We start from the raw sequence: 17995 nt of genomic DNA on the forward strand, positions 1-17995 counted from the left end.
CAGCATTTTATTTGGGATTCCTACAGAAGCCAAAGCCCTGAAACAAGGATTTGGATACAAGTAGTTTATTTGGGAGATGAAAGTATGGTCTATTAGTTTCCTATGACTGCTGTATAACAAACTCAGTGGCTTAAAACAACTAAAATGCATTTACTCACAGTTCTGTGGTCCGGAAGTCCAAAATCAGTGTCACTGGCCAAAATCAAGGTGTCAGCAGGGCTGCATTCCCTCCAGATGCTCTAGGGGAGAATCCGTTCCTTGCTTCTTCAGGCTTCTGGTGACTGCCAGCATTCCTTGGCTTGTGGCTACATCACTCTGATCCTTAAGGCGAGCATCTTCACATCTGTGTCTGATTCATCTTCATATCCCCTTTTCTTGTGTGTGTCAAATTTCCCTCTGCCTCTTTCTTAGGGCCCACCCAGATAATGTAGGATAATCTCCCCATCTCAAGACACTTAATTTATACAAAGAACTTTCTTCGAAATAAAATAACATGAACAGGTTCTGGGGACTCAGACCTTACATCTTTGGTGGCCATTTTTCAGCCTATCACCTGTAGGGTTGGGGAAGTAAAACAAGGAAAGGCAGGTTATCAAACCAAGTACCATTGAGGGTGACTGGAGCAAAATCCTGATGGGGAAACTCTGGAACCCAGTATAAATCACACTCCTCAGAGTCCTTCCATCCAAGAAGCAAATGAATGTTTATACACCAGTAACCGACAGTTATTGGTTGAAGGTTGCTCCTGGGACGGCTTCAATTCCCTGTCACTGCTGGCCTATCACACAGGAGGCAAAGAGGACTCCAGTAGCAAGAGAAGACACTTAGGCAAAGAAATGCAGGTTCTGTCCACTGGAAGTCAGGCTGAGTGCCCTGAAGTGGTAAGTGTGAGAGATGTGTGGGACACCAACAGCAACTGCTGTGGCCTTCTTTTCAACAGCTTCACGGCAACTTCCGCTTACATTTCATAGGCCAGATTTTGTTACATGGCCATGCCTAGCTCCAGGGGAGACTGGGAAATGTAGTTGTTTTTTTCACTGGACACATTTCCACACTGAATAACATCAGAGCTCTGTTGGTATGGAAGAAAGGAAAGCTGGATGTTGAGTAGGCAACTAGCCACATAGGAGATAAGGATGGAAGCAGACAAGAGATAAGGATGACTCAGACTAGGGTTTTATCACTGGATATGGTGAGAAGTAGTCAGAATTTAGTATACTGGAGGCAGTGCCAATAGGACTATGGTTCTGGGGTTTGAGGAAAACCCAAATCTAGAATCATGAAGAGTTTTTTATCTTGAGTAACTGTAACTATGGTGCCAATTAAAGAAATGGAGTGGACTGGAGTGGGAGCAGGTTTGTGGCACAGGGAGTCTAGCATTCTGCTTTGAACTTGTGAAGATTGAGATGCCTATAGACGCCTATGGGAATGTCAGTGTTGAATAGGTAGTTGGTTAGAGAAGTCCGGAGCTCAGCAGCTCAGGCTGCAGATACAGATTTGGAAGTTATCAGAACAAGCTGGCATTAGAAGTTTCATTAGAAATTTCTAACATTTAGGGAACAGTATATTTCTTAGTTTTCTAGCATTGGAAAAACAGATTTTATCAGTGTTTGCCTAATTCTTCACTGTTAGGATCCAGTGAAATAGACAGCTGTAGTTTTAAATAGAAAAAGGGTAAAGTGACTGTCCTCACATGTACTAACACTGCAGTCTCTCATCAGATAGACCTTTTGGCAGGAGGGAATTTTAATTGTCTTAAGAGATTGGCTTATAGAATCCATACTTATGGTTATTAGTGGAAGTCAATCATTAAATATTTAAATGTTTAAATAGTCAAAAAAATTACAAAGGGTAATTATAGATGTTGAAAATGGGATAGCAATATACGTCAGATACAAATTTGATTTTGGGTTCATACTTTTTCAGTGGCTTTATAATATGTCCAGATTTGCTTTAGTTTCAACCTCTCCCATAGGCTTAAGAAAAGAAATATAAAAAAACAAACAAAAAAATCTAAGCTAATGCGTGTGTAAATATTTATTTACTATTAATTGTATCCTATGTTTGTATGTATTAATATGGAATAATTTTTCAGATAATTATTTATGCTTCTAGATGATTGTAGAAATCACCCTGAAGAAAGAGGGTTAGTGCTTGCTAACATTTCACTGTCTCCTTACCTCAGTCGATCTGTGAACCAAGATGTTACTCAGAATGTGAATAATTATCATAGAAAAGTTTCAAGAAAAAGTTTATCTGTAATGTAGATCTTTAAACAGAATTTCCATTCCCTTTAGAACATAAAAAAAAATGAGATTTTAAATTTGTATGTACCTAGAATTCTTATAAAACATTGATAGAGACTTGAAAGCTATGACATTGCATTTTCTTTCTATAAACATCTTTTTTTGATGATTATAATGAAGGCTTTAGAATAAGGCCTTTATAAGTACAGTTAAGCATGCTTTATTGGAATAGTGGGATTTACACCTCCTCCACATCCTAACATTAAGCTTATCACAAATGAGAGCAAAGAATGGACTGAATATGAGCCACCATCTCAAATATGCAATAAGAATAGGCATTGCAATGCTAGTATGTCAGCAAACACTCATGGTGACAGTAAATAACATTTTTTGGGCAACAAAAAAAAGTGCTTGAGAAGAAGCTACTTTTAACTATAATTCAATAATTAATTTTGAACAAGGACAACCATGAAACTATGACCTAAAAATCATAAAGTGATAAATCTTTCATTTACTGTTTTAGGAGAGACAGTTGACTAAAGAGCAGGCTGACACCACAGACATGTCTACAAAAGTGAGTTCTAGGAGTTCTGCTGGAGTCTCTCTCATTTGGTTCTAATTATGTTTCAGGTGTAGTACAGAATGTGACGTGCAAATAGGATTTGTGAGCCACCACAGAAATGTTCAATTCTATTTATTATTATTTTTGAAACTGAAAAAACAGTTTATCCATTTCTCCTACCTCCACCTCTTGCCTCTGACCACCACCAATCTGTTACCTGTATCTATGAGTTTGGTTTATATATACATATATCTTATATATATATATATCTTAGACTCCACATATAAGAGAGTACATATGGTATTTGTCTTTCAGTGTCTGACTTATTTCACTTAGCATAATACCCTCAGGGTTCATCCATATTGTTGCAAATGGCAAGATATCACTCTTTTATGTGGCTGAATAATATTCCATTGTGTGTGTGTGTGTCTATACACACACACACATATACATACATGTACCACATCTTCATCCATTTATCCATCAATGGACGTTTACTTTGTTTCCATAACTTGGCTATTGTTAAATAATGCTGTAATGAACATGGGGATGCATATATCTTTTCAAGTTAGTGTTTTCATTTTCTTCAGATAAATGCCCAGAGGTGTAATTGCTATATCGTATGGTAGTTCTAGTTTTAATTTCTTGAGGAACCTTCATACTGTTTTCCATAAAAACTGTACCAATTTACATTCCCACCAACAGTGTACAAGTGTTCTCTCTTCTCCACATCCTTGCCAACGCTTTATATTTCTAGTCATTTTGATAATAGCCATTCTGACAGGTGTGGGGTGATATCTCATTGTGGGGTTTTTTTGCATTATGTTTAATGATTAGTGATGTAGATTAATGATAAAGAGCATTTTTCATGTGTCTTTTGGACATCTGTATGTCTTTTTTGGAAAAATGTTTATTCAGATCTGCTTTTTTGTTTTTTTTTTTTTTTTTTGCGGTATGGGGGCCTCTCACTGTTGTGGCCTCTCCCGTTGTGAAGCACAGGCTCCAGACGCGCAGGCTCAGTGGCCATGGCTCACAGGCCCAGCCACTCCGTGGCATGTGGGATCTTCCCGGACCGGGGCACGAACCCATGTCCCCTGCATCGGCAGGCGGACTCTCAACCACTGCACCACCAGGGAAGCCCCAGATCTGCTCATTTATTAATCATATTTTTTTGTATTGAGTTGTATTAGTTGTTTATATATTTTGGATATTTGCAAATGTTTTCTCCATTTTCATTTTGTCAATGATTTCCTTTGCTATGCAGAAACTTTTTAGTTTGATGTAGTCCCACTTGTTTATTTTTGCTTTTGTTCCTTGTACTTTTGGTGTGAGAATCAAAAAATCATCATCAAGGCATAATGTCAAAGAGCTTTACCACCTGTTTTCTTCTAGGAATTTTATAATTTCGGGTCTTACACTCCAGTCTTTAATCCATTCTGAGTTAATATTTGTGTATAGTGTAAAAGTATTAGTCCAGTTTCAATCTTCTGCATGTGGCTGTCCAATTTTCCCAAAACCATTTATAGAAAAGACTGTCCTTTCCCCATTGTGTATTCTTGGCTTCTTTGTCATCAATTATTTAGCCATATATGCTTGGGTTTATTTCTGGGCTCTTTATTTTGTTCCTTTGATCTGTGTGTCTGCTTTTCTCTGAATATCATACTGTTTAAATTACTATAGCTTGTAATGTAGTTTGAAATTAGAGAGTGTGATACCTTCAGCTTTGTTCTTTCTCAAGATTGCTTTGGCTATTTGGGGTCTTTTATGGTTTCATACAAATTTTAGGATATTTGTTCTGTTTCTGTGAAAAATTCCATTGGGATAGGGATTTTGATAGGGATTGCATTGAATCTGTAGATTGATTTGGGTGGTATGGACATTTTAACAATATTAATTCTTCCAATCCATGAGCATGGAATATCTATCCATTTATTTGTATTGTTTTCAATTTCTTTAATGTCTTGTAGTTTTCAATATACAGGTCTTCCAACTCCTTGGTTAAATTTATTGCTAGGTATTTTATTCTTTTTTGATGCAATTGTAAATGGGATTGTTTGCTTAATTTCTCTTTCTGATAGTTCATTATTAGTTTATTTAAATACAACAGATTTTTGTATATTGATGTTGTATCCTACAAATTTACTGAATTTGTTTATTAGTTTTTAACAGTTTTTTGATGGAGTCTTTATACTATATATATATATGTGTGTGTGTGTGTGTGTGTATATATATATATATATATATATATATATAGTGTCATCTTAATAGAGTGACAGTTTTACTTCTTCCTTTCCAATTTGGATGCCTTTTATTTCTTTTTCTTGCCCAATTACTCTGGCTAGGACTTCCAATGCTAAATTTAATAAAAGTGGTAAGAGTAGGTATCCTTTTCTTGTTCCTGATCTTAGAGGAAAAACTCAGCTTTTCACCATTGAGTATGATGTAGGCGTGCCACATATGGCCTTTATTATGTTGAAGTAATTTTGTATGTCCCCTCTGTACCCACTTTATTGAGGGGTTTTGTCATAATGGATGTTGAATTTTGTCAAATGCTTTTTCTGCATCTATTGATATGATCATATGATTTTTATCCTTTATTTTGTCTATGTGACATATCACAGTGAGTGATTTGTGGTTGTTGAATCATCCTTGCATCCCTAGAATAAATCCCACTTGATCGTAGTGTATGCCTGTTGAATTTGGTTTGCTAATATTTTGTTGAGGATTTTGCATTTGTGTTCACCAGGTAATTTTCTTTTCTTGTGATATTCTTGTCCAGGTTCAGTATCAAGGTAATGCTGGCCTCATAAAATGAGTTTGGAAGAGTTCCCTCCTCCTTTTTTTTTGGAAGAGTTTGAAAAGGATTGGTATTAATTCTTTGAATGTTTGGTAAAATTCACCAGTGAAGCCATCTGGTTCTGAACTTTTGTTTGTTGAGAGGTTTTTGATTATTGATTCAGTCTCTTTACTAGCAGTCAGTCTGTTTAGATTTTTTATTTCATTATGATTCAGTCTTGGTAGATTGTATATTTCTAGGAATTTATCCATTTCTTCCAGATTGTCCAATTTGTTAGTGTATAATTTTTCATAGTAGTCTCTTATGATCTGTTTATTTCTGTGGTATCAGTTATAATATCTCCTCTTTCATTTCTGATTTTGAGTCCTCTCTTTTTTTCTTGGTGAGTCTAGCTAGAGGTTTGTCAATTTTATTTATCTTTTTCACAGAACCAGCTTAGTCTCACTGATCTTTTTTTATTGTCTTTTTAATCTCTATTTCACTTACTTCTGCTCTAATCTTTTTATTTCCTTCCTTCTACTAACTTTGGGTTTTGTTTGTTCTTTTTCTAGTTCCTTGAGGTGTAAAGTTAGATTGTTTATTTGAGACTTTTTTTTTCTTGAGGTAGGTATTTATAGCTAAAACTTCCCTCTTAGGACTACTTTTGCTGCATTCCATAAATTTTGTATGTTACATACCCATTTTCATTTGTCTCAAGGTATTTTTTACTATCTCTTTTTATTTCTTCTTTGAACCTTTGGTTATTCAGTAGCGTGTCATTTAATATCCACACATTTGTGAATTTTCCAGTTTCCTTGTATAATAAATTTATAGTTTCATACACTGTGGTCAGAAAAGTTGCTTGATATGACTTCAGTCCTTTTAAATTTAGTAAGACTTGTTTGTGACCTAACATATGATCCATGTACACTTGAGAAGACTGTGTTTTTGTTGCTTTTGGATAGAGTATTTTATAAATATCTATTAAGTCCATCTGGTCTAATGTGTTGTTTAAAGGCTGATGTTTTTTGTTTTTTGTTTTTTTTTTTGCGGTACGCGGGCCTCTCACTGTTGTGGCCTCTCCCGTTGCGGAGCACAGGCTCCAGACGCGCAGGCTTAGCGGCCATGGCTCACAGGCCCAGCCGCTCCGCGGTATGTGGGATCTTCCCGGACCGGGGCACGAACCCATGTTCCCTGCATCGGCAGGCGGACTCTCAACCACTGCGCCACCAGGGAAGCCTGATGTTTTTTAATTGATTATCTGTCTGGATGATCTATCCATTAATGTAAGTGGAGTATTATAGTGTCCTACTATTAGTGTATTGCTGTCTATTTCTCCCTTTAGATCTGTTAATATTTGCTTTATATATTTAGGTGCTCCGACATTGGGTGTGTAAATATTTACAAATGTTATATCTTCTTGTTGGATTGACTTCTTTATCATTATACAATGCCCTTTTTTGTCTCTGTTACAGTCTTTGTCTTAAAGTCTATTTTGTCTGATAAAAGTATAGCTACTCCAACATTTTTTTCAGTTTCCATTTGTATGAGATATCTTTTTCCATCCCTTCACTTTCAGTCTATGTGTGTTCTTACATCCTAAATGAGTCTCTTGTAGGCAGCATATAGATGGGCCTTATTTTCTTATCTGTTCAGCCACTCTGTGTCTTTTGATTGGAGAATTTAGTCCATTTACATTTAAAGTAATTATTTTTTTAATTTTAAAAATTATTTATTATTTATTCATTTTGCCTGTGCTGGGTCTCAGTTGTGGCATGTGGACTTCTTAGCTGTGACATTCAGACTCTTAGTTATGGCATGAGGGCTTCTTAGTTGCGGCATGTGGACTTCTTAGTTGTGGCGTGTGGACTCTTAGTTGCAGCATGTGAACTCTTAGTTGTGGCATGCATGTGGGATCTAGTTCCCTGACCAGGGATGGAATCCAGACCCCCGTGTTTGGAGTGTGGAGTCTTACCCACTGGACCACCAGGAAAGTCCCTAAAGTAATTATTGATAGCTGTGCACTTACTGCCATTTTGTTAATTGTTTTCTAGCTGTTTTTACAGTTCCTCTCTGTTCTTTTCTTCTTCTCTTGCTCTCTTTGTGATTTGATGACTTTTTTTAGTGGTATGCTTATATTCCTTTATCTTTTGGGTATTTACTATAGGTTGTTGCTTTGTGGTTACCATGAGGTTTACATGTAACAATTGCTATCTATAACAGTTGACATAAAGTTGATAATAACTTAAGTTTGATACCATTGTAAAGCTCAACATTCTTACTCTTCCCCTTGCTGCATTTAATGTTTTTGATGTCACATTTTACATCTTTTCATCTTGTATATCCCTTAATTGTTGTAATCATAGTTATTTTTACTACCTGTTTTTGAATCTTCTTACTAGCTTTATAAGTGATTAACTCACTACCTTTACTATATATTTATCTTTCCAGTGAGATTTATTCTTTCATATGTGTTCTTGTTATTAATCAGTGCCCTTTCTTTTCAGCTTCAAGAAGTTCCTTTAACATTTCCTGTCAGGCCAATTTAGTGGTGATGAACTCCTTTAGCTTTTGCTTTTCTGGAAAATTCTTTATATCTTTTCTGAATGATAACTTTGCTGGTTAGAATAGTCTTGGTTGAAAATTTTTTTCTTTCACCATTTTGAATATATTGTGTCACTATACATTTAGTAGAACTAAATAATAGTAATATAACTAAGACAGATAGTATGTTAATACATTTTTAAAATGAGTTTTATTAGACTATTTTGAAAAAGGTAAGACCTGATAAGATTGCTCATCAGCCTTTTGGAAACTCATTTTCTTAGCCTTGTCCATGTTGCATGAAATAGTGTCCTCTTTATTTTTTCTCCCTGCTTCCCTTCCTCTCTCCCTCCCCTTTCTCTGTGATGACTTCTATATTTGTTTTTTAAGGCAAAGCCCCTCTTCTCTCTCCCAAGGTGAAGATCCATTTCTGTCAGACATCTCTCATGTCCTAAACTGAACTCACTCTTTTTTTTTTTTTAAATAGACCTGTTATCCCCTTCTGTTTTCCAGACTGGTGATGTATAGACTGACCCTACATTTCAGTTTGCCGAGAACAGCCACTGTTTATACCTGTTGTCCTGGAATAATTAATATTAGTGCCCCTTTCACTTTTAAAATTGTCCTGGGTTGGATAACAAATCATGTGGTCACCATAGTTATCTGTCTGATGAAGGTCTGCCTTTTAAGAATCAGCACCTGGGCTTCCCTGGTGATGCAGTGGTTGAGAGTCCGCCTGCCGATGCAGGGGACACGGATTCGTGCCCCGGTCTGGGAAGATCCCACATGCCGCGGAGCGGCTGGGCCCGTGAGCCATGGCCGCTGAGCCTGCGCGTCTGGATCCTGTGCTCTGCAATGGGAGAGGCCACAACAGTGAGAAGCCTGTCTATCGCAAAAAAAAAAAAAAAAAAAAAAAGGAATCAGCACCTAAGCCCATTGTTAAAGGACTTTGGGGTGACATATATTACATGTATCTTACTCTAGCCCCTTTTACTCTGAATGACTCTCTCCACATTCCATTCCCCTGCCCTTTCCCAACACAGTTGCCACTACTGCCTCCATTTACATCACCAGCTTTCTAGTTTGCTCTCTCTTCATCTCCAAATAATGATGTCCTGATATTTTAACTCTAGGATCCCCAGACTGATATGTTACCCTGCAAGTCTCAATGTGCCCCCTCCTTTCTGGCTTAATGCATTCAGACTGCTGTCCTGACCTCAGGATCTTTCTCTTGTGAATTGCTCCCAAGGATAAACCCCATAGTTAGGGCAGGGGTTTACATGTCTTAAGTAGTGTTATCCAGCACAATCCAGCCAGTCTCCAATGCTGAAAGATTCATAGAATTTTTTTTTTCTTTTTTAGCTCCTCAGTCAACTTTTCTAAACTTGGAATAATAAGGTCTACTTTATGGGATGTTATGAGGATTCATGACAGGAAGTACAGGAAAGTAATTAGCATAGTGTTAGCATTTGACTAAAGGAAGAAATAAAAATATAAATAATGTACTGTCCAGTTATGGAGGAGGCTAAACTAAGCCTTTTGTATTTTATTTTAAAGTTCACTAGATTTTGGAACAGATATTGATACTGAGACAGCTGAACTGCTATTAATTATCTCTGAGAAACTGAAGAAGGGAAAATATACTACAAGATTAGACAATTGACTTTCAAAAGGGAGTATTAACTATGACCAAAAGCTGAATTTGATGTAAAAGTGTGTTTGACTGAATCTTAGGTAAGACTCTGGAAAAGATTATCAGTGGTTTGTGAGCATCCAGAAGAGGAAGCAGTGGCCACCAGGACTCAGCGTGGATGCGCCTGGACCACTGCATGCTAGACCAGCCTTGCTTCAAAGTGCAAATATGCTGGTACATCAGAGAACATACAGACAGAGATATACTTGGGCTTTGGCATATTTTATAGGGCTTTTCACCACATATTTTGTGGGGAAAAAAAGTAAGGTTAATTAAGTGGATTAACATCTGATTATAATAAAAGAAATATTCAACAGATCACTGTGACCCTGAAGGGCTTGATAATGGAAGGCCAGAGGGCTCTGTCCTGTCTCCTGTCCTTTATGACATTTAACAATCACTTGTATGAAAAAAAACTGTATATGTAAAACAAGTAATGCTTATCAAATCTGCTGTTGACACAAAATTGGGAGGTATAGTGAATATATTCTCTGACAGTACCAGGATCACAAAATATATGTTCAGGTGTTACCTCTTTTCAGGAAGGCTTCTGTGATAGTCCACGCTATCCAATACCCAAGGGGTATTCGGGCCCCTCCTTGCTGTTCCCAAAAGAACTGTATGTATTCCTCAATCTGTTACTGTACCTGCCTGCCTTGCAAGTCTTCCTATACACAGGCAGTTGGTCTTATGTCTCTATCTTCCTAGTTCCTCTCACAGTGGGGAGAAGTCACCTGTGAATGTTTGCTTCCTTAAAGAATCAGTGATGACAACCTACATCGAGGCTGAAACTGTAACACTGAAATGTAATGAAAATAAATATAAATCCCTGCCTTTGGAGCATCCCCCAAAATGAAACAATCACAAGATAGTGAGTAGGTGGCTCTACTCATAGCATTCATGAAAAGGAAAAAGCGTGTTTAGCAAGAAAAAACTCGCCTTAAAAGTCATATGATATCACTGCTTTACCCTTCCCCCTCCCAAATTCAAAGCTAAGGTGATCTTCATCTGCTTGAATGAAAGTATGTATCACCTAAAACAAAGGATGTGAGAGTCCCTCTCTGAGCTAATTAGACCATACCTTGGGTACCATGTTAAAGTTCTGAACAATACATTTCAAGGAGGAAATCGACAAACAGGAAGGAACTTGTTCAGAGGAGAGCCGCCAGGATTATGAAGGTTCTGAAAATCTTAAAATAGTCATTCATTTCTTCAACTAATACACAGTTCAACAACTGTATATTAAGCATGTAGTATTTCCTAGACAGTATACTAGGTAGTGAATGGTAGAGAAAAAAAAATCTCTACAAGCAATTGAAGGAAGTAAAGATAACTTGTGAAAATAAACAAAGACCACCCAATAAGAACAAATGAAGGCTATTTATTCAAAGATTTCTATAAAAAGGGAGTCAGCTATCACTTGCATTTGGCAGACTCAAAGACAGGCAGGAGAGTGGGAAGGCTTAACAGTGAAAAACCAGAAGGCTTCAGGTATGCCTCAGCCCTAGGCTGTCGACATGGGGAAGCTAGAGGCAGGATCGTTAGAAGCAGGGCCTCCTGTGTGATTGGTTTGGGGAACATATTTGCCTTTCTCTGGTTGGTCCTGAGTTGGAAGTGGAGGCAAAATTGGGGAAGCTGTCAGTCATTGACCAAGTCTTGACCATTCTAGGACTGTTGCTGCAAAGGTTTTGGGTCAGAATCCATTACCGTATATTCTGCATTGTCTGTTAGTATGTTCAGTCTCAAATATTGAACATTGAGAAGACTCAGGGAGAATCTGGAGGTACACTGATAACTGTATTCAGCATATTGATAACTGTATTCAAGTATTTTATAGTCTACAGTGTTGAAAAGGCATTTGTTCTCAATGGCTACCATGGATCAAATTAGGACCAGTGGATGAAAAAGTTCTTCTGTATAAGAAAGAACTTTAAAAAACCCACTTCTGTCTAGATGCAATCTCAGACAGTGGTTACCTGCTAAAGGAAAAGTTCAGACCTAGGCTGGGTGACCTCTTGGCAGTGATATTACAAAACAGATCACAAACTTTGGCATGCACCAAGTGGCATGTACTTGATACCTTTGTTACTAATGCAGAATCTGGGCTCTGTCGTAGATTTGCTGAATCTGATCAGTGGGGTATGATAGATGATTCTCTCCAGAAACATTTGTGGAAGGTATGCAAACACTGAATGGGTAGTTGGACTAGATGACTTGTAAAAGCCCTTCCACCTTGAAGTCTAATATTCTGACTTTTGCATATCATAGTCATAACCAGGAAATAAACACTTTGTTCACTTATTTAACAATACCAGTTGAGTAGCTCATATTATGCCACACTCTACTTTAGGCCTATATTTTAATTCTATTAGTATGGTACATTCCTATATGCCAAAGAGATAGTAATGGAAAAAACTCATTTGTTGACTCTTCAGAGATTTATTGAGCATCTGCTATGTGCTGGAGCACTGTGCTAAGCCTTGGGGAGATGGTGATGAACAAGACTGATGTAGTCCTTTTTCTTTCAGAGCTTACACCAGCAGAAAAAAATAGACAAAATGTATTTACAGTAAAGGGTGGTACATGTTGTTATGAAATAAAAATGGTGTGAAAACCATTCTTTTCGTTCTGTTTTTTTTTTCCCCCACATCAGAACTCCAACCAAAATCCAATCCAGTTTTTTATAGAGGAACTAGTATTTCCTTTCCTCAGACTTGTTTTAGGTTTTAAGTAAAAATTGAGAGCCTTTGGGCCTTAGCCCAGGAACGTTAGAAGACTTAAGAATGGCATTTTGTACTTAAAACCTCTGTGGTGTCGAAACTGGTGAATCTGCTGTTGAATAAGCCAATCAAAGGGACATCTCTTGTTCAGGATGATTCTGGGTACTTGAGAAAGGGATTCTGGAAATTCTGAGTTCTTTGAGTTCAAATACCTATTTCTAAACCTATTGCAACAGAGCTAATTTGTACTACACTTTTCAAGCAAGTTCTTATGCAAAACACCATGTCTTTTGCTGTGTGGTATACAGGAAGGAGCTTAATTAAGATGGGAAGCAGCCGTCTAAGATCTAGTTCTGGCTCTTCCATTAATTAATGTGTGACCTTGATGTCGCTGGGCTTCAGTTTTTTAAAAATGCTAAATGATCCTTAATTAGCCCTAAAATTCTGATTTGGTGAAACTAAATGGAGGAAATGATGTCTTTTACACCTGCCTCTCCTGCCTTCCTCCCAGCTACGCAAATATATTGGAAGCCCTATCAGCACCATTGAATGGATACTGAAGTAACTTGCTTTTCTCATCTGGACATTTGTGTGTTCTTTAAGCTGAAGTCTGAGGCCTCAACATCTACCTGCTTATCCAGGCCGAATGACTGGATTTATACCAGGTCCTTGCGGAATGCTTCAGCTTCTATGAAGGAGAACCCTGCCCTGGGAGCACTTAGCAATCTCTCCAACTCTCGGTCTCTATAATTCTAGTTATCATCAAGCGTCTTGTTTCAAACACAGTAGACCTTCCTAGACTCAAAATATTACCACTTTTCTGACTAATAGTATCCCCATTGTCTAAAATCTTACATTACTCTGCCCACACCTGCCCACTTAGATTCCTTCCAAAGAGATACCACCAGCCAGATCACACCAAGTTTCTCTCCCGAAGGAGCAGCAGTGTAGCCCAGATAGTACATTTGAATCTGGTCCTACCTAGCCTGGGCTTGTTCCTCTCTCCCTGGCAGGCACAATTGAAGCCCCAGCTGACCTGCCGTCAAACCTCCTCAACTTATGATAAGCACATAGGTATATGTATATTTACATGTAAGAGCATGGAATCATTTTTCATAATTAGAATTTTCCTTCGAATTAGCCCACTCTAAAATTAATTAATTAATTTATTTATTATTTTTAAACTAACTTTCTTTATTGTGACCTTATTTCTGATGTAATCCACACAATATTTTTTCATTTTAGGACTCCCTTGTCTAAGTCAAAACTTTTGGGTCAGGGAGATCCATGCATTACCACCAGTACATAAGAGAAATGCAGGCAGTGACTTTATCAATATATTGCGTTATATTATGGCAGCAACTGTACTTTTTTAAATGCCTTTGAAAAGTATGTACACTGTTAGCTCTGAAATTAGCTTTTAGTTTTAATTTAAAACGTTAACCTCTGGTTTTCGGAATTCTTCCTATTTAAATAATTGAACAGTTTGAGGAAATAATGATCAAGCTATTCAAAGCAAGACCATCATTTTTCTTGTGCTCACATTTCACTCTTTTTAAATGTATTTTACTTTTCTACAATTGCCAGAGTTTCTCCTTGTGAGGCTGAGCTTCAGGAATTAATGGAACAAATTGACATCATGGTAAACAACAAAAAACTGGATTGGGAAAGGAAGATGCGGGCTCTGGAGACACGATTAGATCTTCGGGATCAAGAGTTGGCAAGTGCACAAACTTGTTTAGAACAGAAAGGTCAAGAGGTACTGCAGAGATGTGTTAATAAATTGTTAATTCCTCAGACTGTTATAAATAGTATTTGTCCTGTCCAAATATATTTTTCATTACACATACTTTTTATCAGGCATCAGCAATAGCATTTATAGCTTGAAATTCTGTCACAGTGTGCTAAATGTATTCTATCAAATAAGCGGCAAGCAGAGCTTAAACCGGTAGTAATTTGCCAATGCAGACAGAAATAGAGTCTAGTCAATGTCATCTAGGAAAGTGAACATTCAATATGTATGTGAAATAAATGCTGTTTGCAAGCAAAGATGTCCGTGCCTTTGCTGCTGTAGAAACAAAGTAGTCAACAAAGCTGTGCCTTTGGATGAGGCAGAGTTCAGGAGCATTTGCCTTTTCTCATCTGCTAGAAAAATCTTTCCTAAAAGAAGTAAAAGGTAAAGGCTTGATTGCAGAACAAGAGAGAAAACAGTTTGGTGAAGGGAGTGTGTGTGTACCTGGGCGCCCACTTGGGAGGAATGCCCTGGGCCCCGGTGAAGGTGCTTGTGGCCAAGCTGGTGATGGTAGAAGGAGGCCTGAGTGCTCTCGGGCCTGCGGAGGAGTTCAGGAAAGGCATACGCTTCACCTGATGTGGACTTTCATGTCTGTGAATTTTTCTTTGGGGTGAGGCATAAGAAACATGTTTACTGATCACATGCTAATAACTAAAACATCAAGTCAACTTGTTCAGTGGCCGTTTTTCTACCTCTAATGGCCTCTCAATGGAACTTAGTTTTTTGTCATGGTTAACTAAGTTAATGTTTGGCCTAGTTAGTTATCAATAGAGGCAGGTCATAAGACCTGGCATATGGAAGGGACTATTTTCTCATTTTTGTACCTGTCACAATACAGATGTGCGAGCAGGGGCCTCGCCTACTTTTTAAGCAGACAAATTCTGTAAGCCAAATCCCTAAGAACTCCTCTTAGACATTTTTCTTTTTCTTTTTAATTTGTTAGTCCTTATAAAAATGTAACAATTATTCCACAACACCACTAAAACAGAGCTCCCATTGAAGGTAGTAGCACCTAAAATAAAGGCTGAAGTGTGTCTGCAGGGGTTCTGCCCCAGGAACGATGACATAAGCCTCCCAAAAAGATAATGCGAAGTAAATTTTAAATCTTGCTTTAGAATGTGCCGGTGAGAAGGATCTTTTGTCAAACATCCATACCATACTGTCTTAATGTGTACCCAGTGGAATAGTGCTAGCTACATTTGGTTTCTGTGAATTTAATTGTTAATAACTATTCTAAGAACCACAGTACAAATATTTATTCTTGGTTTGGTACAGCAGTTTTATTTGAACTGTACTCCTCTTTTGTACATTTTCTGATTTTGTCAGGCAAAATTTAGAAAAATTAAATTTTATTCTTAATTCAGGTGGGGTTACTTAGACAGAAGTTGGACAGTTTGGAAAAATGTAACTTAGCAATGACTCAGAATTACGAAGGACAACTACAAACCCTAAAAGCTCAAGTAAGGAAACTTATTACAATTTAATATTATATGTTTTGGTATATGTTTTGACCTATAAAATTGTGTTAATTTTGTTAAAATGAATTATTTTTAGTACAAGCAAAAGTTCTAGTATTTCAACTACAGGTTATATGTTTGGCCCTGTCTTTCATTGTTTTATGTGTATTGATTTTGTCTCTTTTATTAGATTGTCAGCTCTGTATCCCTTTAACACTTAGCACAGTGCTAGACTAATGGCTTTCTATTTATCAAGTGATTAGTAGGTTAATTATATCATGATAATTAGCTTTGTGAACAACAACAACAAAGTATTATCTTTTGTAGTCACTACTTCCTAATAGGGGTGTCCTTTCTTCTATGGCAATTTAAAATATGGAGGTTTGCTATTATGAAATAGATATTTGAAAGAACAAAACTGGTCTTTTTGCTTTATTACTGGTAGGGCTGTTTCATAAATGAGAGGGCTTCTGCATATATGATGAGAGGGATACTGATTTCTTTCTGATTTATCCCTATATTATACTCCCCACTGTGCTAGGAAGCAAAAAGTCTTCTCTTTCTTCCCACAGGTGACACATAGGGCAATAAGCATCTGAGCATCTCAGGTCTCATAGGTACTGTATCCTTGCTTCACTTAGTAAATTAATCAATGGGAAATATGGTTTGATTATGAATTTTACTTTACAACCAGCTTTCTCTGGAGTGCAGAGATTTCACAGATGTTAATATAGTTAAAACAGCCCAAAGAAGTTAAAGTTCCTCCTTATGTACCTTTTTAGGGAGGTGATCAGCCATTACAATAGGAATATGAAGCATTTGATTCCACTTAATGGGTATGATCTTACAAGACTAGCTCTTAAGTCTACCTAGATATTTTGCCTGCAATTTAAATAGCTGCTGCTAGATGGTAGCTTGAATTATGAAACTTTATATGGGTTTTCCTAGTTAAGACTCTAAGCATTTAACACTTAAGCCAATCAACCTTACTTTTTCTATAAAGATGAAGCTCTAACATAGCAACATAAATATTGAATCACTATAATTTTTCAATATAAACAAAGAGATCACAACCTGGAATAAGTTTGAAAAAATACAGAAATCTAGATACAAGTTAAGTACCATCTCTAAATTATATTTAACGAGTTCAGCCGTAGCTTACCAGATCTTTAATTTCTGGATTTTTTTTTCATGTCTGTTGTTAAAAAGTTTTGGGCTTGTTTACAGGCACTGAGCAGTCATTTAATATATGAATCCTTGCCATTTGATGCTTTGCAGCTCTATTTTATTACTCAGCTGCCAGCTAGCCAACAAATGTCTTTACGGCAATTTTCACAAAAATTTGTTCTGTGTACTAACACTGAGAGCTTAGGAAATGCTATTTACTCTTCCTCTTCTCCTGGACATTCACAGTGCATAGTAGCGTATTACAGGCTGTGAGAAGTCTTGCTTTAAAAACATCCATTTAACCCTTTTAATCCATCATTTTTCAAATATATTTGACCATGGAACCCTTTTGTTTTTTAAACTAAAACCAACTAACACCATAGCACAGCTACAATGTAAACACCATAAACAGGTATTTCATAGGATACACTTTGGAAACACTACATTGTTGTTGAGAGAACAGCCATAATGCTTCCGATGCAGTTTTCTGACTCTCTTTTCTTCTCTGGTTAAAAGAAAGGAAAGGAGAGAGTTAGGGGGGGAAGGCAGAAGAGAAGGAAGAGGAAAGGAGGGAAAAAGACAGAGAGAAAAAGAAAAGTACTATGTATTTGACTTGGTTTGCATAATAACTAGTAATATGTCATTTTTCTAACCAGAAAACGATATCTTGTGGCAAACATGCTTTTGTTGCTGCTGGCTCACTCTACTGCTTCTTTCTTTGAAATTCCTCATTTCTTTACAACCTTATTTTCCTAAAATTTCTTAAGGGTACATTTTACCACACTCTGCCTTAAAAAACTCAACTCTGTCAAAACTTTCTTGTAGAAATTGCTTCCTTTTATAAAATGGGATGTTTTCTTTTCCTTCTAACCATTATAAAACTATAATTATATATATATTTGAGATTTCTACTTCTGGAAAGATGGAGTCAATGTACTTTCCCCTATTCTTCCTGCTAAATGGAACTAGAAATCCTGAGCATTATTTATAAAACAATAAGAAGACTCTGAGAAGTGGAGAGGAAAGACAGACCAACTA

The 17995-nt window shown here is 37.0% G+C and overlaps 1 protein-coding gene across 1 annotated transcript in view; it reads left to right on the top strand.

Annotated features, from left to right (window-relative positions):
• DEUP1 (deuterosome assembly protein 1) overlaps positions 1 to 17995 on the top strand; it is a 100976-nt gene that overhangs the window by 14767 nt on the left and 68214 nt on the right. The window contains exons 3-4 of the mRNA XM_060157888.1: positions 14129 to 14300; positions 15698 to 15793. Of these exons, the coding sequence (XP_060013871.1) occupies positions 14129 to 14300; positions 15698 to 15793 (268 nt within the window). The remainder of the gene's footprint in view (positions 1 to 14128; positions 14301 to 15697; positions 15794 to 17995) is intronic.

The sequence above is a fragment of the Lagenorhynchus albirostris genome, chromosome 9, assembly GCF_949774975.1.
Source record: "Lagenorhynchus albirostris chromosome 9, mLagAlb1.1, whole genome shotgun sequence".
NCBI lineage: Eukaryota > Metazoa > Chordata > Mammalia > Artiodactyla > Delphinidae > Lagenorhynchus > Lagenorhynchus albirostris.